General features: G+C 47.4%; 2 protein-coding genes across 4 annotated transcripts in view; both read right to left on the bottom strand.

The window, feature by feature from the left end:
* Positions 1-1,992: 1,992 nt before the first annotated feature.
* hmbox1b (homeobox containing 1 b) lies at positions 1,993-21,411 on the bottom strand. 3 transcript variants are annotated; one of them, XM_031800313.1, is made up of 9 exons: positions 21,156-21,411; positions 17,810-18,457; positions 10,399-10,484; positions 8,954-9,064; positions 8,656-8,809; positions 6,798-6,880; positions 6,402-6,497; positions 4,959-5,137; positions 1,993-2,742 (listed from the first exon to the last, which is right to left on the bottom strand). In XM_031800313.1, the coding sequence occupies exons 2-9, from the start codon at positions 18,454-18,456 to the stop codon at positions 2,599-2,601; spliced, it is 1,500 nt and encodes a 499-aa protein (XP_031656173.1). In that variant the 5' UTR covers position 18,457; positions 21,156-21,411; the 3' UTR covers positions 1,993-2,598. The 3 variants fall into 3 exon arrangements, with proteins under 3 accessions (XP_031656173.1, XP_031656172.1, XP_031656174.1); XM_031800312.1 differs by lacking the exon at positions 21,156-21,411 and adding an exon at positions 20,427-20,640; XM_031800314.1 differs by lacking the exon at positions 21,156-21,411 and adding an exon at positions 20,427-20,640 and having other exon boundaries at positions 4,959-5,134.
* Positions 20,766-24,718, bottom strand: part of LOC109879623 (kinesin-like protein KIF13B) — a 67,207-nt gene continuing 63,254 nt past the window's right edge. Inside the window, exon 34 of the mRNA XM_031800520.1 lies at positions 20,766-23,824. Within this exon, the coding sequence (XP_031656380.1) occupies positions 23,568-23,824 (257 nt within the window). The 3' untranslated portion in view covers positions 20,766-23,567. The remainder of the gene's footprint in view (positions 23,825-24,718) is intronic.

Below are 24,718 nucleotides of genomic sequence, written 5' to 3'. Positions count from 1 at the left end.
TACTTTATCTAGGGTGTATTCATTAGTCACACTGTAGCAAAATGTTTTGCAACAGACACCATTCACTCCAAAAACAGTATACCGTTTGCATTTAAAAACAAGTTTCTTTTTGGACAAATTCAGCTAGGTTCCTCCCCGTTCTGCACTGTTTCCGTCCGTTTGGTTTCATAGTGAACGTGACCCTGTTCTAACATCTCATCTGGTGGCGGATGATACTTCTGACTTTCCCATTTCAGAATGCCCCAGAATGCCTCATAATGCCCCAGAATGCCTCATAATGCCCCAGAATGCCCCAGAATGCTTTTTGCCACCTGCACATAATTGTCCGTTAATTTCTGCTGGCCGTTGGATTCAAAACAACACATGGACAATGGTACCAGAACACATGGACAATGGTACCAGAACACATGGACAATGGTACCAGAACACATGGACAATGGTACCAGAACACATGGACAATGGTACCAGAACACATGGACAATGGTACCAGAACAAAACAAATTATAACGTTAAAAACAATGTCAATGTTTACAACAAAAAAACATTAAGATTCCAGTAGGAATGAAAGCTCTACAGTGCAGGATACATGGAACAGTACAGAACAGTCTAGTCCAAATCAGAACTGTCCAATCCACAAACAGAACAGTCTAGTCCAAATCAGAACTGTCCAATCCACAAACAGTTCTCAACTGACTGTTCTGTGTGACAGACTAAATACATCCATTCATCCCTCTCTCTCTCTCTCTCAGAACTATTAGTAAGAGACCACAGCTGCTCTGCCAATGCATTGCACAAGGAAATGGGTTCAGGGTAACGCGGTGATGAAGGAGCATGAGAACCATAGAAATAACAGAACTTCTATTCTATTCTAGAATCATGTCTCTGATGAGAACCATATATACGCACTGCTACTGCTGCTCCCGGGCAGGGTTGAGGTTAGTGATGCTGGGATCAGGGCTAGTGGCACCATGTTGGGGAAAGGTCTAGAAAACCAGCCTGTGACGAGGACAGGGTACACTGGGGCTGTGACGAGGACAGGGTACACTGGGGCTGTGACGAGGACAGGGCAGGGTACACTGGGACACGTCCAGTAACCATCTCACCAGGCATTGTTCAGTAACCCCCTCCCCTCTCCCCCCTCTCCTTGTTCAGTCATCCATCCAGTAACACCCTCCCCCTGTTCAATCATCCACCCAGTAACCCCCTCCCCTTGTTCAGTCAGCCATCCAGTAACACCCTCCCCCTGTTCAGTCATCCATCCAGTAACCCCCTCCCCTCTTCCCCCTGTTCAGTCATCCATCCAGTAACCACCACCGCTCATTCAGTCATCCACCCAGTAACCCCCTCCCCTCTTCCCCCTCCCCTCATTCAGTCATTCATCCAGTAACCCCCTCCCCTCATTCAGTCATTTATCCAGTAACCCCCTCCCCTCTTCCCCCTCCCCCTGCTCAGTAATCCCCTCCCCTCATTCAGTCAGTCATCCATCCAGTAACCCCCTCCCCTCATTCAGTCATCCATCCAGTAACCCCCTCCCCTCATTCAGTCATCCATCCAGTAACCCCCTCCCCTCATTCAGTCATCCATCCAGTAACCCCCTCCCCTCATTCAGTCATTCATCCAGTAACCCCCTCCCCTCATTCAGTCATTCATCCAGTAACCTCCTCCCCTCATTCAGTCATCCACCCAGTAACCTCCTCCCCTCACAGTCATTCATCCAGTAACCCCCTCCCCTCATTCAGTCATCCACCCAGTAACCTCCTCCCCTCACAGTCATCCATCCAGTAACCCCCTCCCCTCATTCAGTCATCCATCCAGTAACCCCCTCCCCTCATTCAGTCATTCATCCAGTAACCCCCTCCCCTCATTCAGTCATTCATCCAGTAACCTCCTCCCCTCATTCAGTCATCCACCCAGTAACCTCCTCCCCTCAGTCATTCATCCAGTAACCCCCTCCCCTCATTCAGTCATCCACCCAGTAACCTCCTCCCCTCACAGTCATTCATCCAGTAACCCCCTCCCCTCATTCAGTCATTCATCCAGTAACCCCCTCCCCTCATTCAGTCATCCATCCAGTAACCTCCTCCCCTCATTCAGTCATCCACCCAGTAACCCCCTCCCCTCATTCAGTCATTCATCCAGTAACCCCCTCCCCTCATTCAGTCATTCATCCAGTAACCCCCTCCCCTCATTCAGTCATTCCTCCAGTAACCCCCTCCCCTCATTCAGTCATTCATCCAGTAACCCCCTCCCCTCATTCAGTCATTCATCCAGTAACCCCCCCCCCTCATTCAGTCATTCATCCAGTAACCCCCTCCCCTCATTCAGTCATTCATCCAGTAACCCCCTCCCCTCATTCAGTCATCCATCCATTAACCTCCTCCCCTCATTCAGTCATCCACCCAGTAACCCCCTCCCCTCATTCAGTCATTCATCCAGTAACCCCCTCCCCTCATTCAGTCATTCATCCAGTAACCCCTCCCCTCATTCAGTCATTCATCCAGTAACCCCCTCCCCTCATTCAGTCATTCATCCAGTAACCCCCTCCCCTCATTCAGTCATTCATCCAGTAACCCCCTCCCCTCTTCCTCCTCCCCGTGTTCAGTCATCATCCAGGGCCTCTGTCTTGATGTCGCTGGGCACCCCTCCGGTCCGGGAAAGAGCCAGGATGGTGTGGTTGACTGCTGCCATCTCAACGGCCAGAGAGATGGGGTCCTGGTGGTCTCCATGGCCTGGACCATCATCCTAGGAGGAGGAGGGGAGAGATCATCCATGTGGAAAGATGGCACACCTTTTATCCTTGTAATGGCTGACTTCTGTGGCCAATCTCCATTTTAAAGTAGTCCATTTATTGTTCTAGTTCTATTAGTGTACTGGCAGTGCGTACATCAACTAAAATGGTGCACACCACCACCACCTACTGTGCTGCGGTGTATTGTCTTAACAGGTACAGAGCCAAGGTTTTACCGCCACCTGCAGTGTATTGTCTTAGTTATGGAAACTTTGCTCAGGAGTATAATTCATTGGCTGACCCATCCTGACGACCTGGATGGAATCCTGTGACCCTTCCTTAAGTGACTGCCCCAATGGAGAGATCTGGTAGGACCATTCTGTGAACAACGCCAATATAAAGCACTATTCTTTCAAAAAGTTGCCGAAATGACACGCATGTCCACTTATATCAGTACATTTGTACCAACCTAACCATGACCAGCTTCTATTGAATCAAATACGCTTCACGTGGAAAATATTGGCAATACACATTTTTGTTGACTACATTCAATACTTATGGACCTCCGTACAACAATTTCTCACTTCGTGGTCATATTTTTGTGGGGACAGATTTGGGGCGGAGTAAACCCCTCTCGCTTCGCCTCACCCTCTCTGCCCATAGCAGAGAGGAAGCAAGAGGCGGCAAGTAGCCTAGTGGTTACAGCGTTTGGCCAGTAACCGAAATCAAATCAAATCAAATTTATTTATATAGCCCTTCGTACATCAGCTGATATCTCAAAGTGCTGTACAGAAACCCAGCCTAAAACCCCAAACAGCAAGCAATGCAGGTGTAGAAGCACGGGCTGCTAGATCAAATCCCCGAGCTGACAAGGAAAATAAGAATTTGTTCTTAACTGACATGCCTATGTAAATTTATTTAAAAAAAATAGGTTGACTGCTCCTACTGTTTTTCTTTGGTACTGCAGTTTAACTGACACGGACACAGAGAAGTCAGATTTGAAAACTCTTAATAAGACACTTCAGTCATGGCCTTTGTGCAATTTTTTTTTTAAATCCATAGAATTATTCAAATAATTGTCGCTGCTCCTTGTGCGCGCCCCGAGTGCTAGTGTGCATGTGATGTTGGTCTGTACAAAGCCAGATGCAACCCGGATCTAGACGATGCATGAATCGGCGTAAGCAAACCAGAGTAAATTTCCTTGAAAACAACGGGCGGATATTTTGGACACAGTCTCCAGTTCTTATTGTACCTCAGTGGTCCCACCCACATGACTACTTCAAAATGGAGATCTAACATGGTGGGACTCTGGGAGGGGGAACAGGCGGAGGCAGAGATGTAGTAAACCAATAATACACCATGTGGCCATGAGGCCATGTGTTATGACATTTCTATCATGGCTGTGACGTGGTCATAGCTACAAGGCGAAGCTGAGCGGCATAGAGTCGTAGACCACCGCAGCCGTGATGAAAATGTCATGACACATGGACGTGTGTATTATTGCTTTTATACAACGGGGTTAGCAGAATTAAAAAAAGGAAGATTCGTTCCAAAACCATACATTTTTCAACAAAACACAATGCTACATTCACGAACACTGGTTGTTAAGTGCAATTTTAGGCGTTCTCTGGTCGTTAGTTCTATTCCTATCGACTGACATGTGAAGCAAAACCACCCAAGAATTGGTTGATAGTTCCAGAACTTTGCAGGTTGCTATCGGAAACCAAAATGGTTGCTATGGAAGCTCTCCTGCAAGTTCTGGAACTATCGGAAACCAAAATGGTTGCTATGCCTGTCCCTGGTCCTGGCTGCATACCTGGTCCTGGCTGCATACCTGTCCTTGGTTCTGGCTGCATACCTGTCCCTGGTTCTGGCTGCATACCTGTCCCTGGTTCTGGCTGCATACCTGTCCCTGGGTCTGGCTGCATACCTGGTCCTGGCTGCATACCTGTCCCTGGTCCTGGCTGCATACCTGGTCCTGGCTGCATACCTGGTCCTGGCTGCATACCTGTCCCTGGTCCTGGCTGCATACCTGTCCCTGGTCCTGGCTGCATACCTGGTCCTTGCTGCATACCTGGTCCTGGCTGCATACCTGTCCCTGGTTCTGGCTGCATACCTGGTCCTGGCTGCATACCTGTCCCTGGTCCTGGCTGCATACCTGGTCCTGGCTGCATACCTGGTTCTGGCTGCATACCTGGTTCTGGCTGCATACCTGGTTCTGGCTGCATACCTGTGTGGGTGAAGTGGGCTCCAGCCTGTAGAAGCCAAAGGGTCTGGCCATCGGTCTCTTGTCGAAGTAGGGCAGGTCACAGGCCTGTTCTGTGTAGTCGCCTCCATCGATGTCGTCGCTGTTGGAATGTCCTCCAGGACTCTGAACGTCTATCCCATGGCTCTCCAAGATCGTGGCTTCTTGAGAAAAACATAATATATTTCATGATGTGCCAAATCTTGACTTATTATAGGGTAAACATTATAATAAGCCGCCTAATATTTGCAGCCATAGGTGATAATATCTTTCTAGGAACAGTCGTCAGTATTGTGGAGGGCAGCAGGTAGCCTAGTGCCTAGAGCGTTGGGCAAGTAACCGAAAGGGGCAGAATGACAGATTTGTACTTTGTCAGCTCAGGGATTTGAACTTGCAACCTTCCGTTTACTAGTCCAACGCTGTAACCACTAGGCTACCCTGCCGCCCCATAATCAGCAGTCAAAAAGCCACCTACTTTTTGGGAACCAACTACTTCAAGGTCTCAGAGCAAGTGACTATGAGCGGAAATCACTGATAGAATCCCAACGCTGACAAGGTACAAATCTGTCGTTCTGCCCCTAAACAAGGCAGTTAAACCCACTGTTCCTGCAAGGCCGTCGTTGTAATAAAGGTTCAGTTAAATAAAGGTTAAATAAATACAAAAACAAATTCAAAAATTGTGGAATAGTTATAATGTTAATGTAAGAGTTGGATGGAGAACACTGATCTGAGAACAGTTCTTCCTTCCTTTCTCTCCAATCAGTATTAACACATGCCTCAACGACTCACTTCTGAAACATTCGCTCTGCATGGTGTTTTGGGAAACTTATGTTAGCCCTGTGTTACCAATATTAGCCCAGCGTCCCCAAGATTAGCCCAGCGTCCCCAAGATTAGCCCAGCGTCCCCAAGATTAGCCCAGCGTCCCCAAGATTAGCCCAGCGTCCCCAAGCCCGTGTTACCAAAATTATCCCAGCTTCCCCAAGATTATCCCAGCTTCCCCAAGATTAGCCCAGTATTACCAAGATTAGCCCAGTGTTACCAATATTAGCCCAGCGTCCCCAATATTAGCCCAGCTTCCCCAAGATTAGCCCAGCGTCCACAAGCCCACGTTACCAATATTATCCCAGCATCCCCAATATTATCTCAGCGATACCAATATTAGCTCAGCGTGCCCAAGATTAGCCCAGCTTCCCCAATATTAGCCCAGCTTCCCCAATATTAGCCCAGCGTCCACAAGCCCACGTTACCAATATTATCCCAGCATCCCCAATATTATCCCAGCGTCCCCAATATTATCCCAGCGTCCCCAATATTGGCCCAGCGTCCCCAATATTGGCCCAGCGTCCCCAATATTGGCCCAGCGTTCCCAATATTGGCCCAGCGTTATCAATATTAGCCCAGCTTCTCCAAGATTAGCCAAGCATTACCAATATTAGCCCGTCTCTTGATCTCCTTGCGTCGGTTGGCAAACCAGTTGTAGACTTTGAGGGATGTGACTCTCTCCAGGTCAGAAAGCTTCTTCCCTGGAATAAAACACTCCACAGTTTATTATTGCGTATAGTAAATTATATTCCTTAGGGCAAAGTATGCTGATTTGTTTACATTTTTTAACAATTAAGAAAAGAAAAGCAGAGCAACTCACAATCAGTGCATTCAACTTAAGGTAGCTAGGTAAGACAGATACAATGACTGTGATACGAGGTTGGTAAAGTAAAAAATGTACTCAACAAAGCAGCTATCAGCAAAATCAGGTCCTAGTAAGAAAAGAGGTGCATGAGAACAAGAAAAACCAGTACAACGGTAAGGTGGACAGAAGGAAATACCTGGTTTCTGGATAACCGCGTTGCAGGCGTTGGCGATCTCCTCTCTCTTGGCTTCGTCGGGGTACTGGTTGTCATTGAAGTAGCTGAGGAGAAGAGGTGGTTGTCATGGCAAAACATAGGATTTAGGTAGTATTCCAAATGGTACCCTATTCTCACATCTCTCCTCGCCCCCTTCTCAAAACCCATTGGATGAGATGGAAGAGAGGCCGCAAGGTTGAGATTCTCCCCTATGTAGTGCACTACTTTTGGCAAGGGCCCTCTCCTCACATCTCCTGCCCAATCGCCTCGCACAACTAGTAATCTCCCCACCTTCCCCCCCTCTCTCTCCCCTCATCCCTCCCCCTAACCTCTCCCCCTCCCTCCCTTCAACCCCCTCGCTCTCCCCTCTCTCTCTCTCCCCCCATCCCTCCCCCCCCTCTCTCTCTCCCCTCATCCCTCCTCTCTCTCCCCTCATCCCTCCCCTAACCTCTCTCCCCTCCCCCTAACCTCTCTCCCCTCCCCCTAACCTCTCTCCCTCCCCCTAACCTCTCTCTCCCCTCATCCCTCCCCCTAACCTCTCTCCCCCTCATCCCTCCCCCTAACCTCTCTCCCCTCATCCCTCCCCCTAACCTCTCTCCCCTCATCCTCCCCCTAACCTCTCTCCCCTCATCCCTCCCCCTAACCTCTCTCCCCTCATCCCTCCCCCTAACCTCTCTCCCCTCATCCCTCCCCCTAACCTCTCTCCCCTCATCCCTCCCCCTAACCTCTCTCCCCTCATCCCTCCCCCTAACCTCTCTCCCCTTTCCCTCCCCCTAACCTCTCTCCCCTCATCCCTCCCCCTAACCTCTCTCCCCTCCCCCTAACCTCTCCCCTCCCCCTAACCTCTCTCCCCTCCCCTAACCTCTCTCTCCCCTTTCCCTCCCCCTAACCTCTCTCCCCTCATCCCTCCCCCTAACCTCTCTCCCCTCATCCCTCCCCCTAACCTCTCTCCCCTCATCCCTCCCCCTAACCTCTCTCCCCTCATCCCTCCCCCTAACCTCTCTCCCCTCCCCCTAACCTCTCTCTCCCCTTTCCCTCCCCCTAACCTCTCTCCCCTCATCCCTCCCCCTAACCTCTCTCCCCTCCCCCTAACCTCTCTCCCCTCCCCCTAACCCCTCTCTCCCCTTTCCCTCCCCCTAACCTCTCTCCCCCCTTTCCCTCCCCCTAACCTCTCTCCCCTTTCCCTCCCCCTAACCTCTCTCCCCTAACCTCTCTCCCCTCATCCCTCCCCCTAACCTCTCTCTCCCCTCATCCCTCCCCCTAACCTCTCTCTCCTCATCCCTCCCCCTAACCTCTCTCCCCTCCCCCTAACCTCTCTCCCCTCATCCCTCCCCCTAACCTCTCTCCCCTCATCCCTCCCCCTAACCTCTCTCCCCTCATCCCTCCCCCTAACCTCTCTCCCCTCATCCCTCCCCCTAACCTCTCTCTCCCCTCATCCCTCCCCTAACCTCTCTCTCCTCATCCCTCCCCCTAACCTCTCTCCCCTCCCCCTAACCTCTCTCCCCTCCCCCTAACCTCTCTCCCCTCCCCCTAACCTCTCTCCCCTCATCCCTCCCCCTAACCTCTCTCTCCCCTCATCCCTCCCCCTAACCTCTCTCTCCTCATCCCTCCCCCTAACCTCTCTCCCCTCCCCCTAACCTCTCTCCCCTTTCCCTCCCCCTAACCTCTCTCCCCTCATCCCTCCCCCTAACCTCTCTCCCCTCATCCCTCCCCCTAACCTCTCTCCCCTCCCCCTAACCTCTCTCCCCTTTCCCTCCCCCTAACCTCTCTCCCCTCATCCCTCCCCCTAACCTCTCTCCCCTCCCCTTAACCTCTCTCTCCCCTCATCCCTCCCCCTAACCTCTCCATCACAGCCAGACATTCCTTCCTCCAGGTAAAGCGACTCCCACGCCGAAGCCGGAAGCTCCCGGGGGCGGTGCTTATAGGGGGTGGGGTCTGTCTCCACTCCATCTCCTCCAGAGCCATGGGGGCAGGGCACATGTTTAGAGTGGCACCTGGAGGAGCCAATAGAGAGAAAGCATTAAGTTAGAACTTTTTAACATGTCTCATATTCACTAGACACCAAATCGAACCAAAAGGGCTGAAATTGTTTTAGTTTAGAGACCAGACCAGACAGACAGACAGGTAGGTAGGTGTACCTGGGGTAGTTTTCTCTAGCTGGTACCAGCGGTAGAAAGCTCTCTTCTTCTGTTCGCTGAGGTCAGAGCCGTGCTGGAGCAACCAATGAGAGATCCTGCTCTGACTGATACCTGGAAGCACACAGGCACCACACAGTTATAAACAGCAGCCTTACCAGGCAATAAACACAGAGACTTAACACATACAGCAAAGAGAATTGTAGCCTACATATACGCATTACTAGTGTAGCTATCACTGTACTGCATATATATATATACACACTAAACCCAATTGAGATGGTTTGAGATGAGTTGGACTGCAGAGTGAAGGAAAAGCAGCCAACAAGTGCTCAGCATATGCGGGAACTCCTTCAAGACTGTTAGAAAAGCATTCCAGGTGAAGCTGGTTGAGAGAATGCTAAGACTGTGCAAAGCTGTCGTGAAGGCAAAGGGTGGCTACTTTAAAGAATCATATATAAAATATATTTTGATTCGTTTAACACTTTTTTGGTTACTACATGATTCCGTATGTTTTATTTCATAGTTTTGATGTCTTCACTATTATTCTACAATGTAGAAAATAGTAAATATAAAGGAAAATCCTTGAATGAGTAGTTGTGTCCAAACTTTTGACTGGGACTGTAAATATATATACACACACACACACAATCACTAATGTAGCTATCACTGTACTGACTAAAAACACACTACTGTTCAAAAGTTTGTGGTCACTTAGAAATGTCATTGTTTTTTGACAGATAAGCACATTTTTTGTCCATTAAAATGATCAGAAATATAGTGTAGACGTTGTTAATGTTGTAAATGACTATTGTAGCTGGAAACGACAGATTTTTTAAATGGAATATCTACATAGGTGTACAGAGGCCCATTATCAGCAACCATCACTCCTGTGTTCCAATGGCACGTTGTGTTAGCTAATCCTAGTTTATCATTTTAAAAGGCTAATTGATCATTAGAAAACCCCTTTGCAATCATGTTAGCACAGCTGAAAACTGTGATTAAAGAAGCAATAAAACTGGCCTTCTTTAGACAAGTTGAGTATCTGGAGCATCAGCATTTGTGGGTTCGATTACAGGCTCAAAATGACCAGAAACAAAGACCTTTCTAAGTGACCCCAAACTTTGAACGGTAGTGTGTGTGTGTACACACACACACACACACACACACACACACACACACACACACACACACACACACACACACACACACACACACACACACACACACACACACACACACACACACCTAATGTAGCTATCACTGTACTGCCCATATACTAAAATAGATGTCTGATGAAATAAAGGCTATTCAACTCAATCCTATGTCTGTTAGAAGGTTGATTGCTGTGTGAGGCTTGTAGTGCGAAGGGTTGTCAGTTATAGTGGAAGCGTCACGGTCTTACTGACCTGGGCCAACACAGAATGTGTGTGTGTGTCTTCACTGACCTGTGACCTGAGCCACCACAGCCTGAGAGATTCTCCTGTTTCCCAGAAAGGACTTGATCTCCTCCTTGACGATACTGCTGTCCCTCCTGCACACACACACACACACACACACACACACACACACACGCACGCACACGCACACGCACACGCACACGCACACGCACACGCACACGCACACGCACACGCACACGCACACGCACACGCACACGCACACACACACACACACACACACACACACACACACACACACACACACACACACACACACACACACGTAAACATAGTTATGTTTGCTTTGTAAAACATGGACCAGTGTGTTTTCTACTACCATGTAGTTTGTTGTCCAATCAAAAAACGCATCCTTTGACCAACCTGTAAGAAAACATAAAATGGGCCAAACCTCATGTCTCGATCATAATCCGTACCAAAATTATTGGAGTTTAACCGTTGTAGGAATTAGAATGAGGAAAACTAAAATCAATGGAGGTCAAAGGAGGGGAAAAAAAGTGGATAAACGTCAGTTGCGTCAGCTAGGCTAGATGCTGTGTGAGAACTAAGGCTCCTGGTCACCTGACAGGTTCACTGTTAAACTGGTCATCTTTCTTCTCAATTCCGCAGGCCATAAAACTATATTAGGAGGTAAGACAGATACTCAGTATTTGAGTTTACTGTTAGGAAAATTATGATTAAATGACTGAACAATAATCTTATTTTAAATGAAACTGTAACTAAGTAAACTTATACTCTGTTTTTATTACATCTGATTAACAATATGAGTTCATAAGAAGGGATTGTGAGACACGGACAAGGAGTAATTAAAGTTAATGAACACCATTCCAACTAGGAAGAAACGAATGGTTTGTGGATTAAGTAAACAGATAAGGTAGTTAACCTATGGTTGAACCGACGAAACTGAGCTCTGGGGTGTTTTAGATAAGACGGTGAGTGCATTCCTAGGTTTTCTGTTAATTAGAACTGTCAGCTAAGTGGTGATCGATAATGGTGAGGAGTCAAAAGTTAATTCAGTTGTGTTGTGTGTCTTGTGTATGTGCTAGTGAGTTGGAATGAACTTTGAATGAACTTTTAAAGTTCCCTTTGTCCTGGTTGAGAGGAGGGGATTAATTTTAGAAGCAATGAAATGACATCATGTTATTGTATATAAACTGTTGCTCGTGGTAACGTGGCAGAGCGCTCCGAGAATAAATTCTGTTACCTATTGTTGATAAGACTGGTCTCCGTCTATTTTATGCAAACAAGAATCTTACAAATTCTCATAAAATAGATTTAAGGGAATTCAATTAATGAAAACATATTGGTATGATTAAATTACAGTAACATTTACGCTTTTCTATATTTCTATATTAATCTGTTAAATGTCAATGGAGTAATGAGCTTTTAATTTTCAAAGCCTTTTTAACTCAGCTCGTGTCACGCTCATTGAACTTTAAAAACAACAACCACAAAATGAAAAAACCTGCCAAGTTATGAGAAACCTGCACCGTTATGTCAACAGAGCTTGGTGCTTATTATGGGATGTATTAGGTTACAAAACATCAATTTATTTTTGCTGATATGTTTGAGAAAGATCCCACGGAACGATTCAGAAAATGAAGAATCTATATTTCTCTTGTTGAAATGGATTTTGTAATATAAGGAAGTCAAATTTCATCTCCAAAGCCTGTTTTTCTGGACAGAGCGGGCGGACACCCTACCAGGCAGAGCGGGCGGACACCCTACCAGGCAGAGCGGGTCGGACACCCTACCAGGCAGAGCGGGCGGACACCCTACCAGGCAGAGCGGGCGGACACCCTACAAGGCAGAGCGGGTCGGACACCCTACCAGGCAGAGCGGGCGGACACCCTACCAGGCAGAGCGGGCGGACACCCTACCAGGCAGAGCGGGCGGACACCCTACCAGGCAGAGCGGGCGGACACCCTACCAGGCAGAGCGGGCGGACACCCTACCAGGCAGAGCGGGCGGACACCCTACCAGGCAGAGCGGGCGGACACCCTACCAGGCAGAGCGGGCGGACACCCTACCAGGCAGAGCGGGCGGACACCCTACCAGGCAGAGCGGGCGGACACCCTACCAGGCAGAGCGGGCGGACACCCTACCAGGCAGAGCGCTCCATCTGTGCCCTCCTTGCCTACTGCAGTTTCCCTTCGTTGGGCTGAAAGTGGGCCCTGGTCTAGTAAAAGAGCCTGATCTGACGAGATGGAAGACGAGGTGTACAGCAGTCACTCTCCTGCAGGTGCTCACTATTCCACTACTCTCCATATTTCCCAGATCGAATGAGTCACGCCTCCTCCTCCCTTATTGAGGCGCAGCTAAAATTAGATAGACCCACAAAGAAAGACTGCTGCTTATCGACACTACGAGGATGCGTCCCAAATAGCACCCTATTGCCTATATAGTGCACTACTTTAAACCAGAGCACTATGGAACTTGTTCATAAGTAGTGCACTATATAGGGATTAGGATGACATCTGGGACAGGCTCTAAATCAGGAGGGAGGAGAATGGGAGGGTGGGTAGAGGAGGAGGGTGCGTGGAGGAAGAGGAGGGTGAGTGGAGGAGGAGGATGGATGGATGGGTGGGTGAGTGGAGGAGTGTGGGTAGAGGAGGATGAGGAGGGTGGTGAGAGGAGGAGGGTGGTGAGTGGAGGAGGAGGGTGGTGAGTGGAGGAGGAAGAGTGGAGGAGGAAGAGTGGTGAGTGGAGGAGGAGGGGTGGTGAGTGGAGGAGGAAGAGTGGTGAGTGGAGGAGGATGGGTGGTGAGTGGAGGAGGATGGGTGGTGAGTGGAGGAGGATGGGTGGTGAGTGGAGGAGGAAGGGTGGTGAGTGGAGGAGGAAGGGTGGTGAGTGGAGGAGGAAGGGTGGTGAGTGGAGGAGGAAGGGTGGTGAGTGGAGGAGGAAGGGTGGTGAGTGGAGGAGGAAGGGTGGTGAGTGGAGGAGGAAGAGTGGTGAGTGGAGGAGGAAGAGGGTGAGTGGAGGAGGAAGAGGGTGAGTGGAGGAGGAAGAGGGTGGTGAGTGGAGGAGGAAGAGGGTGGTGAGTGGAGGAGGAAGAGGGTGGTGAGTGGAGGAGGAAGAGGTTGAGTGGAGGAGGATGGGTGGTGAGTGGAGGAGGATGGGTGGTGAGTGGAGGAGGAAGAGGGTGAGTGGAGGAGGAAGAGGGTGAGTGGAGGAGGATGGGTGGTGAGTGGAGGAGGAGGAAGAGGTTGAGTGGAGGAGGAAGAGGGTGGTGAGTGGAGGAGGATGGGTGGTGAGTGGAGGAGGATGGGTGGTGAGTGGAGGAGGATGGGTGATGAGTGGAGGAGGATGGGTGATGAGTGGAGGAGGATGGGTGATGAGTGGAGGAGGATGGGTGATGAGTGGAGGAGGGGAGGATGGGTGGTGAGTGGAGGAGGATGGGTGGTGAGTGGAGGAGTAAGAGGGTGAGTGGAGGAGTAAGAGGGTGAGTGGAGGAGGAAGAGGGTGAGTGGAGGAGGATGGGTGGTGAGTAGAGGAAGATGAATGTGCCAACAGCTAAACACAGCAGAGCTGAGAAAACAGAAGGAAACAGGCACATTAAGGGGCGATCTGCAGTTTATAAAGTACAAAAATGGATACACCAATAGTAGATTCCTCCTTTAAGATAATATCTGTAGTATGGAGGACATAACGTGGGGGTGTGGAACGCAGCACCATCCAACCACGCAGCACCATCCAACCACGCAGCACCATCCAACCACGCAGCACCATCCAACCACGCAGCACCATCCAACCACGCAGCACCATCCAACCACGCAGCACCATCCAACCACGCAGCACCATCCAACCACGCAGCACCATCCAACCACGCAGCACCATCCAACCACGCAGCACCATCCCATCCAACCACGCAGCACCATCCAACCACGCTGCACCATCCAACCACGCAGCACCATCCAACCACGCAGCACCATCCAACCACGCAGCACCATCCAACCACGCAGCACCATCCAACCACGCAGCACCATCCAACCACACAGCACCATCCAACCACGCTGCACCATCCAACCACGCAGCACCATCCAACCACGCTGCACCATCCAACCACGCAGCACCATCCAACCACGCAGCACCATCCAACCACGCAGCACCATCCAACCACGCAGCACCATCCAACCACGCAGCACCATCCAACCACGCAGCACCATCCAACCACGCAGCACCATCCAACCACTCAGCACCATCCAACCACTCAGCACCATCCAACCACTCAGCACCATCCAACCACGCAGCACCATCCAACCACGCAGCAGCACTCTGCAACATGAGACTGATCCCAGGGAGAGTGTTTCTGAACGCTGCTTCCCTTACAGGACATTATGTAATCTCATGCACCTTCTAAGAGGAGGGGGCAGACATGGTAGCAGAGCTTTTTAACATTATAGTTACTGTGCTATGCATTCATCCTGTTTCCCTTGTAACTCAACAGATGCATACATCAAGAGACCTACGGGCAAGAAGACTGTTCGCATACATTTTCATTTGGGCGACTTAATAATAGTTAGTCAATAGTGAAAGTGGTAGCCTAAACGTTTTCATGCTTTTTAAGTGTGTGAAAGACAGTGCATCTGTGACTGATACAGTCCTGATGGTGGTGGACTGGTGTATAAACTGATACAGTCCTGATGGTGGTGGACTGGTGTATAAACTGATACAGTCCTGATGGTGGTGGACTGGTGTATAAACTGATACAGTCCTGATGGTGGTGGACTGGTGTATAAACTGATACAGTCCTGATGGTGGTGGACTGGTGTATAAACTGATACAGTCCTGATGGTGGTGGACTGGTGTATAAACTGATACAGTCCTGATGATGGACTGATGTCTAAACTGATACAGTCCTGATGGTGGTGGACTGGTGTATAAACTGATACAGTCCTGATGGTGGTGGACTGGTGTATAAACTGATACAGTCCTGATGGTGGACTGGTGTTTAAACTGATACAGTCCTGATGGTGATGGACTGGTGTATAAACTGATACAGTCCTGATGGTGATGGACTGGTGTATAAACTGATACAGTCCTGATGGTGGTGGACTGGTGTATAAACTGATACAGTCCTGATGGTGGACTGGTGTATAAACTGATACAGTCCTGATGATGGACTGGTGTATAAACTGATACAGTCCTGATGGTGATGGACTGGTGTATAAACTGATACAGTCCTGATGGTGGACTGGTGTATAAACTGATACAGTCCTGATGGTGGTGGACTGGTGTATAAACTGATACAGTCCTGATGGTGATGGACTGGTGTATAAACTGATACAGTCCTGATGGTGGTGGACTGGTGTATAAACTGATACAGTCCTGATGATGGTGGACTGGTGTATAAACTGATACAATCCTGATGGTGGTGGACTGGTGTATAAACTGATACAGTCCTGATGGTGGACTGGTGTATAAACTGATACAGTCCTGATGATGGACTGGTGTATAAACTGATACAGTCCTGATGGTGATGGACTGGTGTATAAACTGATACAGTCCTGATGGTGATGGACTGGTGTATAAACTGATACAGTCCTGATGGTGGTGGACTGGTGTATAAACTGATACAGTCCCGATGGTGGTGGACTGGTGTATAAACTGATACAGTCCTGATGGTGGACTGGTGTATAAACTGATACGATGGTGGACTGGTGTATAAACTGATACAGTCCTGATGGTGGACTGGTGTATAAACTGATACAGTCCTGATGATGGACTGGTGTATAAACTGATACAGTCCTGATGGTGATGGACTGGTGTATAAACTGATACAGTCCTGATGGTGGACTGGTGTATAAACTGATACAGTCCTGATGGTGGACTGGTGTCTAAACTGATACAGTCCTGATGGTGATGGACTGGTGTATAAACTGATACAGTCCTGATGGTGGACTGGTGTATAAACTGATACAGTCCTGATGGTGGACTGGTGTCTAAACTGATACAGTCCTGATGGTGGTGGACTGGTGTATAAACTGATACAGTCCTGATGGTAACTGGTGTCTAAACTGATACAGTCCTGATGATGGTGGACTGGTGTATAAACTGATACAGTCCGGATGGTGGTGGACTGGTGTATAAACTGATACAGTCCTGATGGTGATGGACTGGTGTATAAACTGATACAGTCCTGATGGTGGACTGGTGTCTAAACTGATACAGTCCTGATGGTGGACTGGTGTCTAAACTGATACAGTCCTGATGGTGGTGGACTGGTGTATAAACTGATACAGTCCTGATGGTGGACTGGTGTATAAACTGATACAGTCCTGATGATGGTGGACTGGTGTATAAACTGATACAGTCCGGATGGTGGTGGACTGGTGTATAAACTGATACAGTCCTGATGGTGGTGGACTGGTGTTTAAACTGATACAGTCCTGATGGTGGTGGACTGGTGTATAAACTGATACAGTCCTGATGGTGGTGGACTGGTGTATAAACTGATACAGTCCTGATGGTGGTGGACTGGTGTATAAACTGATACAGTCCTGATGGTGGACTGGTGTATAAACTGATACGATGGTGGACTGGTGTATAAACTGATACAGTCCTGATGGTGGACTGGTGTATAAACTGATACAGTCCTGATGGTGGACTGGTGTATAAACTGATACGATGGTGGACTGGTGTATAAACTGATACAGTCCTGATGGTGGACTGGTGTATAAACTGATACAGTCCTGATGATGGACTGGTGTATAAACTGATACAGTCCTGATGGTGATGGACTGGTGTATAAACTGATACAGTCCTGATGGTGGACTGGTGTCTAAACTGATACAGTCCTGATGGTGGACTGGTGTCTAAACTGATACAGTCCTGATGGTGGTGGACTGGTGTATAAACTGATACAGTCCTGATGGTGGACTGGTGTATAAACTGATACAGTCCTGATGATGGTGGACTGGTGTATAAACTGATACAGTCCGGATGGTGGTGGACTGGTGTATAAACTGATACAGTCCTGATGGTGGTGGACTGGTGTATAAACTGATACAGTCCTGATGGTGGTGGACTGATGTATAAACTGATACAGTCCTGATGGTGGTGGACTGGTGTATAAACTGATACAGTCCTGATGGTGGACTGGTGTATAAACTGATACGATGGTGGACTGGTGTATAAACTGATACAGTCCTGATGATGGACTGGTGTATAAACTGATACAGTCCTGATGGTGGACTGGTGTATAAACTGATACAGTCCTGATGGTGGTGGACTGGTGTATAAACTGATACAGTCCTGACATGTTGAATATGATCTCACACAGACTGAGATGTTTAGCCATCATCACACTTCTTGTCATGCCAAAGAGGACAAAACTGCAAAGTTCAGGATTTCAGAGATATAAATATAGTTCTATTGACCCCACCGTGACATCATCACTGACCTCATGAGCTCCTCCACCTTGTCATCAATGTCCAGCTCCTCCTCCGTGGCCTCGAACCCGAACGGCCTGACGGCAGCAGCGCTATTCATTGGGTACCGAGGCGGCGAGAGCTTCCCATTGGGCGTTGCCGCCAGGCTGTCCCGCCCCCCGTTCTGCACCATGGCGACCAGCGACACCGGGGACGAGAGGATGGCAGAGGACGGGGGCGGGCCGGGTGGTGGGGAGGTGTCGTAGCCGTTGCTAGGCGACGGGGAGAGCCCCCCACGTGGAGGGAGGTACTGTGTCTGTGTGGCGGTAGAGTTGGTGGAGGATGAGGCCAGGGCCATGTTAACATTACTGCTTCCACCATTATTATAATTACTACCACAGGAAGAGGATGTTGTTGAGGAGGTGGTGGCGGCAGAAACAGAGGCAGTGTTGTTGTTGTTGTTGTTGTTGTTTGTGGTGGTGCTATTGGGGTCGGACACAGAGCTATTTGCTCCTCCTCCGTAGCGACGACCGAACTTGTCCCCGTGCTCGCGGTCCAGCCGGTCTAGGGTGTCCAGGGCGTGGAGGATCTCTTGCTTGGTCATGCCCGTACGCCGCAGCCTCTGGAGCAAGTCGATCTGCTCGATGGTGAAGCGAGGCTCGTCTGTGTAATGAGACATCCTGGAGGAGAGGAGGAGGGGGAGGAAGGAACAGAGGTGGGGGAGAGGGAGAGGAGGAAGAAGAGCGTGAGAGAAAAGGAATGAAAAAGTAAGAGAGAGGGGGAGGTATGGAGGGAGAAAATAAATGAGGGAGCTTCTTTTGGGAACAGCAGACAATTCATGTAAAGTCACCTTGAAAGCAGCAGCAGATGCTGTCTCAATCATTCTACTGCTTTAAGACCAATAAATGCACTTCCCCCACTGCATGGGTTTTCCATAGGCTAAACATTTCTCCGAATGGTTTTCCATAAGCATTTCACTGTGTTATAAGAAATCAATATCATCATAACCAGGCTGCGGCACATTTTCCATCTTATGAAGCCTTGGCAGGGTAGCCTAGTGGTTAGAGTGGAGGGGCGGCAGGGTAGCCTAGTGGTTAGAGTGGAGGGGCGGCAGGGTAGCCTAGTGGTTAGAGCGTTGGACTAGTAACCGGAAGGTTGCAAGTTCAAATCCCCGAGCTGACAAGGTACAAATCTGCCCCTGAACAGGCAGTTAACCCACTGTTCCTAGGCCGTCATTGAAAATAAGAATTTGTTCTGAAACCGACTTTCCTAGTTAAATAAAAAATAAAAAATGCATTCACTTCTGACCACTAGATCCATGCTTACATTGGATTTACTTTCAGTTCTAGAACCACCATACGACAGTGTTCTGTTGTAATTCTAAATTCTCAAAGCTGACAACGGATCTGTATTTAAATAAGTAACATGTTTTTTTTTCATAGTCTGCTGCCATGGCTGAGTAAACCATCACACCATTAAAACCTGTCCACTGCTAGCTGCAGTCTTAAACCATTTCAAATCATATTGCCTGACTAACTTTTCTAATCTAGAGCCCATCAACTAGTAATAGAATAGGGACAATTATGAAAAGGTGTCAGGTGTTGTCTTTGAACAATTTGTTACAGGGATTCTTCCCGTTCTCTTAGTAGCCTAGACCAGCCGAGGCTCAATCACTGCCTTTGTATTCATTACCTACCCACCTGAGCAGGAGATATTTACGCAGTTAACGGTTAACTAGACCGTAGGTTAACTAACAAAGCTGGGTTAACCAGAAGGAGCACAAAGCTAACAAAAAGGTTAACTTCTAGTTAGACCCACAAGACAAGGTGTGTGTGTGTGTGTTTGTGTGTGTGTGAGAGAGAGACTGTTATACAACTGTAATTTATCCTCAGTTCTGACCAATGATGTGTATAAACCCATCATCGGTTGACCTAATCCTTCAGTTGTCTCCTCTGACAGATGGCATAGGGCATAGGGTCCTTGGTTTCTGCCCTTCTTTAATGCGGTCTAGTATTTCAACTGTGGTGCTGCATATGTTTGTAAGGCTCTTTAGGTCTGTAAAAAAATAATAATAATCTCATCATGGCATCAGCCACAAATAAGCTTTTAACAACTATATCTTGATTTAGTCATATAGGTAATGGGTGCGTCAAGTAGCTGCATATTTCTGTGTAGTTCAAGTACATTTGCGAAACAGCCCAGATTCAAAACGCAAAGATAATAACAAATTCACACAGATAGGAACTTGTTTACATGAGTCATTCTGCAATGCATCATCGTTACCTTGCTGGGCAAAATGAGGTAAACAAAGGCCTTCGGGTACACAACAAAACTGTTGTTGTTACGGTACTGAACATAGAGCTGGTACTGGCTAGTAATTAGCCTTTCCAGACAGACCTATCCAGTAAAATACTCCGTGCTAGTTTATTGGTAAACTAGCAAATTCAAAATAATACATTTCACTTTAGGCTATGCATTTTTTTGCTAACTTAGTTAATCAGACAACGGTTTCAGTTTAATTTAATGGGCTGGTTATTATTATATTTATTTTTTTACCAGATTGCAAGATAGACAACTGCTAATCCACCATTAGAAAAAAATGTATAGGCTAGTAGCTAACGTTTGCTTGCTAAATATATTACATCTTACCTTATGTTAGCTGGCTATCTCGATGTGCCTCCGTACACTTGACCCTTTAATTATTGCACCACCACAAAACAGCGTGTGGCGGTCGGGAAAACCACTTCTTAACAGAAGCGACACATCGATCAACCACCAGCTAGTAGCAGGAGTGCCCGGCCCTTTTTACTAGATTTCAATCACAAGCGGACTGTTTGTCTTTTGTCTGACTGACAACAGCCATATTGAAAGAAACACCTTGACGATAGTTACATGGGAGTTGTAGTTTAATTTTGGTCAGCGCGATAACAAGGAAATTTGACACAAACTACATGTCCTTCCCGACAAAAGAAACTGGAGCATTAAAGGTTCCGAGACATTTGGAAGCGTAGTTTATTAAGATGTACTAAAATTCAGTTGTAAATAAAAACTTGGTAAAGATGTAGAAGTATACAGTTTATTGTAACACCATATTGATATAAAGAAAAGAGATTAGTGGTCATCCCATCGATTTCTTTTAAAAATGTCTAGTTTCCATCTAGAAATAAAATGGAACATTCATACAGTCAGATCAGACTGAATGCACGTATAAAACATTTGAAAAATAATTAAAAACAAGCCCAATGTGCAATGTCTTAAACCCCTTAATACATTACATAAATACCCAAATCTGCATACAAAACAGAACCCATCCATGCACAGCAACTATACTGAACAAAAATATTACCGCAAATTGCAACAATTTCAAAAATTACTTACAGTTCATATATGGAAATGTGTCAATTGAAATAAATTGGTTAGACCCTCGTCTACAGATTTCACATTATTGGGCAGGAGCGCTACCATGGGTGGGCTTAGGAAGCCATAGGCCCACCCACTTGAGAGCCAGTCCCACCCACTCAGAATTGGTTGTTTCCCCCGCCAACAAAAGGGTTTTATTACAGACAGAAATACTCCTTAGCGGGCCTCCCGAGTGGCGCAGTGGTCTAAGGCGCTTGAGTCGTCACTACAGACCCGGGTTCGATCCCAGGCTGTGTCGCAGCCGGCCGCGACCGGGAGACCCATGAAGCGGTGCACAATTGGCCCGGGTTAGGGGAGGGGTTAGCCGGCCGGGATGTCCTTGTCCCATCGCGCTCTAGAGACTCCTGTGGCGGAACCGGGCACATGCACGCTGACACGGTCGCCAGTTGTACGGCGTTTCCTCTGACACATTGTTGCGGCTGGCTCCCGGGTTAAGCGAGCAGTGTGTCAAGAAGCAGTGGGGCAGGGTCATGTTTCGGAGGACGCATGGTTCTCAACCTTCACCTCTCTCAAGCCTGTATGGCAGTTACAGCAATGGGACAAGACTGTAACTACCAATTGGGGAGAAAAGGGGGTAAAAAGTATATAAAAAAAGTTTAATCAGCTGTCTGGTCTCAGACGATCCCGCAGGTGAAGAAGCTGGCTGGCGTGGTTACATGCGTTTGTGAGGCAGGTTGGACATACTGCTAAATTCTTTAAAACGACATTGGAGGTGGCTTATGGTAGAGAAATTAACATTAAATTATCTGGCAACAGCTCTGGTGGACATTGCTGCAGTCAGCATGCCAATTGCACTCTCCTCAAAACTTGAGACATCTGTGGAATCGTGTGACAAAACTGCACATTTTATCCCCAGCACAAGGTGCACCTGTGTTATGGTCATGCTGTTTAATCAGCTTCCTGATATGCCACACCTGTCTGGTGGATGGATCATCTTGGCAAAGGAAACATGCTCACTAAATAGGGATGTAAAATATGTGCACAAAATTTGAGAATAATAAGCTTTCTGAACAAACATATGGATAATTTCTGGGATCATTAAAGCATGGGACAACATTTCACATGTTGCGTTATATTTTTGTTCAGTATACATGAAACACATACCAGGTTGCATTCTACCTGTCCCACACTATCCCAAAACCTTATAACATCCAAACATAAAATGATCCAATCAAACAGTTGAAGTAAAGTTAATACACACAGAATATTTCCTGTTTGCTAAAAACAGATCATCATAACACATTGTTCTGCCACACTGTTGTAATAACCTGTTGTAATAACCTGCTGTAATAACCTGCTGTAATAACCAGGGTTGGGGCAAATTCCATTTCAATTTCAGTCAATTCAGAAAGTAAACCAAATTCCTAATTGAAAAGCATTGAATAGAATTGGAATTTGTGTATTTTCTGAATTGAAATGGAATTGAGCGCAACCCTGGTAAATAAAATATGGCACGTGTTATTTGAGAACCTGAGAGACCCAATCAGACCAAAAAAATACATTCAGATGATATGAAAGAAAGCTCTGGAGGTGAAGTTTCCCCTTGGTCAGGGGTTCTCAAACTGTTTGGGGCCTGGGACCCCTTTTGTGAGGCGTTTTACTATGCCGTCTGCAGTGCAAGGCTGAACGAAACAAGTCGAGGGCCCGGAGAAAGAACATTTAAAAGGCCCGCCTCTTGGCATCGGAGAGAAAATGTTGCAGTTTTAAAACTATTATCCTGGAATTCTGCATATTTTGCCATGAGGCAAAGACTTTGCCATTTTAGAACTTGAATCACAGTGCATTTATGTAAAAAAGAAAAAGAAAGAAAGAAAATATAATTGGTGGAGTACTGTGGATACCAATATCCCTGTGAGCCTCCAGGGAGCCTCCAGGGAGCCTCCAGGGTTAAGAACATAAATTACTACTATTACATTGTATTGTATTAAACACGTTAAACTTATTCCACGGATACCTTGGCCAAAAGTTGTTCAATCTTTTGTTCGTAATCCCCTCCCCCCAATACTAACCTTAACCATTAGTGAGGAAAATGCTAAACTGAACCAAGATCAGTGACTAGGGGCATCTTCACAAAACTGGCTCCGGGATGAAGTTACCCCTAGGTACAGATCTAGAATCTGCATCCCCTCCCCCCAATTGCACCTCTACAAGTTGGTTGTGGCGTTGCGTCGTGTCTAGTACCCACCAGGTTGGGGTCAATCTCGTTTCAATTCCATCAAAAATCGGAAAGTAAACTGAAATTCGAATTTCAATTTTCCTCAATGCATCTCTAGAGATGTGTTCAGGGGAAATTTAAATTGTAACTCCAGTTTCCTTCTTGAATTGACTGAATTGAAATGAAATTGACCCCAACCTTGCTACACTCTCCTCTCAGCTGTTCCAGGATTTACGGTTGTCTCCTTTGCGACTGGCCCCAGTCCCCTCTCCCTTGGCCAGGGCAGTGAGGGCAGCCAGGTTAGGGCTGGACCCTGATAGGTTAGCACTGCGACGCTTCTGCTGCTGTCGCCGCTTCTCCTTAGCCCCGCCCCCGACTCCTCCACGGCTCACCCTATCAGGACGCACCAACACCCCGTAACCAGGGTTACAGTGGAAGTAGTGCTTTCCACCCACAGACCCGTCGTTCTTCCCTGGATAGAGAAAGAGTCAGTGAGACATCCAACATTTTTTAAAGTGCCTTGCGAAAGTATTCGGCCCCCTTGAACTTTGCGACCTTTTGCCACATTTCAGGCTTCAAACATAAAGATATAAAACTGTATTTTTTTGTGAAGAATCAACAACAAGTGGGACACAATCATGAAGTGGAACGACATTTATTGGATATTTCAAACTTTTTTAACAAATCAAAAACTGAAAAATTGGGCGTGCAAAATTATTCAGCCCCTTTACTTTCAGTGCAGCAAACTCTCTCCAGAAGTTCAGTGAGGATCTCTGAATGATCCAATGTTGACCTAAATGACTAATGATGATAAATACAATCCACCTGTGTGTAATCAAGTCTCCGTATAAATGCACCTGCACTGTGATAGTCTCAGAGGTCCGTTAAAAGCGCAGAGAGCATCATGAAGAACAAGGAACACATCAGGCAGGTCCGAGATACTGTTGTGAAGAAGTTTAAAGCCGGATTTGGATACAAAAAGATTTCCCAAGCTTTAAACATCCCAAGGAGCACTGTGCAAGCGATAATATTGAAATGGAAGGAGTATCAGACCACTGCAAATCTACCAAGACCTGGCCGTCCCTCTAAACTTTCAGCTCATACAAGGAGAAGACTGATCAGAGATACAGCCAAGAGGCCCATGATCACTCTGGATGAACTGCAGAGATCTACAGCTGAGGTGGGAGACTCTGTCCATAGGACAACAATCAGTCGTATATTGCACAAATCTGTCCTTTATGGAAGAGTGGCAAGAAGAAAGCCATTTCTTAAAGATATCCATAAAAAGTGTCATTTAAAGTTTGCCACAAGCCACCTGGGAGACACACCAAACATGTGGAAGAAGGTGCTCTGGTCAGATGAAACC

This window comes from Oncorhynchus kisutch, linkage group LG21 (assembly GCF_002021735.2).
Source record: "Oncorhynchus kisutch isolate 150728-3 linkage group LG21, Okis_V2, whole genome shotgun sequence".
In the NCBI taxonomy this organism is placed as follows: Eukaryota; Metazoa; Chordata; class Actinopteri; order Salmoniformes; family Salmonidae; genus Oncorhynchus; species Oncorhynchus kisutch.
This window is presented reverse-complemented; position numbering and strand designations above follow the sequence as displayed.

Coding starts and splice junctions, on each gene's coding strand:
- hmbox1b (XM_031800313.1), bottom strand. CDS start 18,456: ATGTCTCATTACACAGACGAGCCTCGCTTCACCATCGAGCAGATCGAC. Junction 6,881..8,655: donor TGTCTGGCTGTGATGGAGAG/GTTAGGGGGAGG, acceptor TCTTCTCCTCAG/CTACTTCAATGACAACCAGT. Junction 2,743..4,958: donor AGCCCACTTCACCCACACAG/GTATGCAGCCAG, acceptor TCCTCCTCCTAG/GATGATGGTCCAGGCCATGG.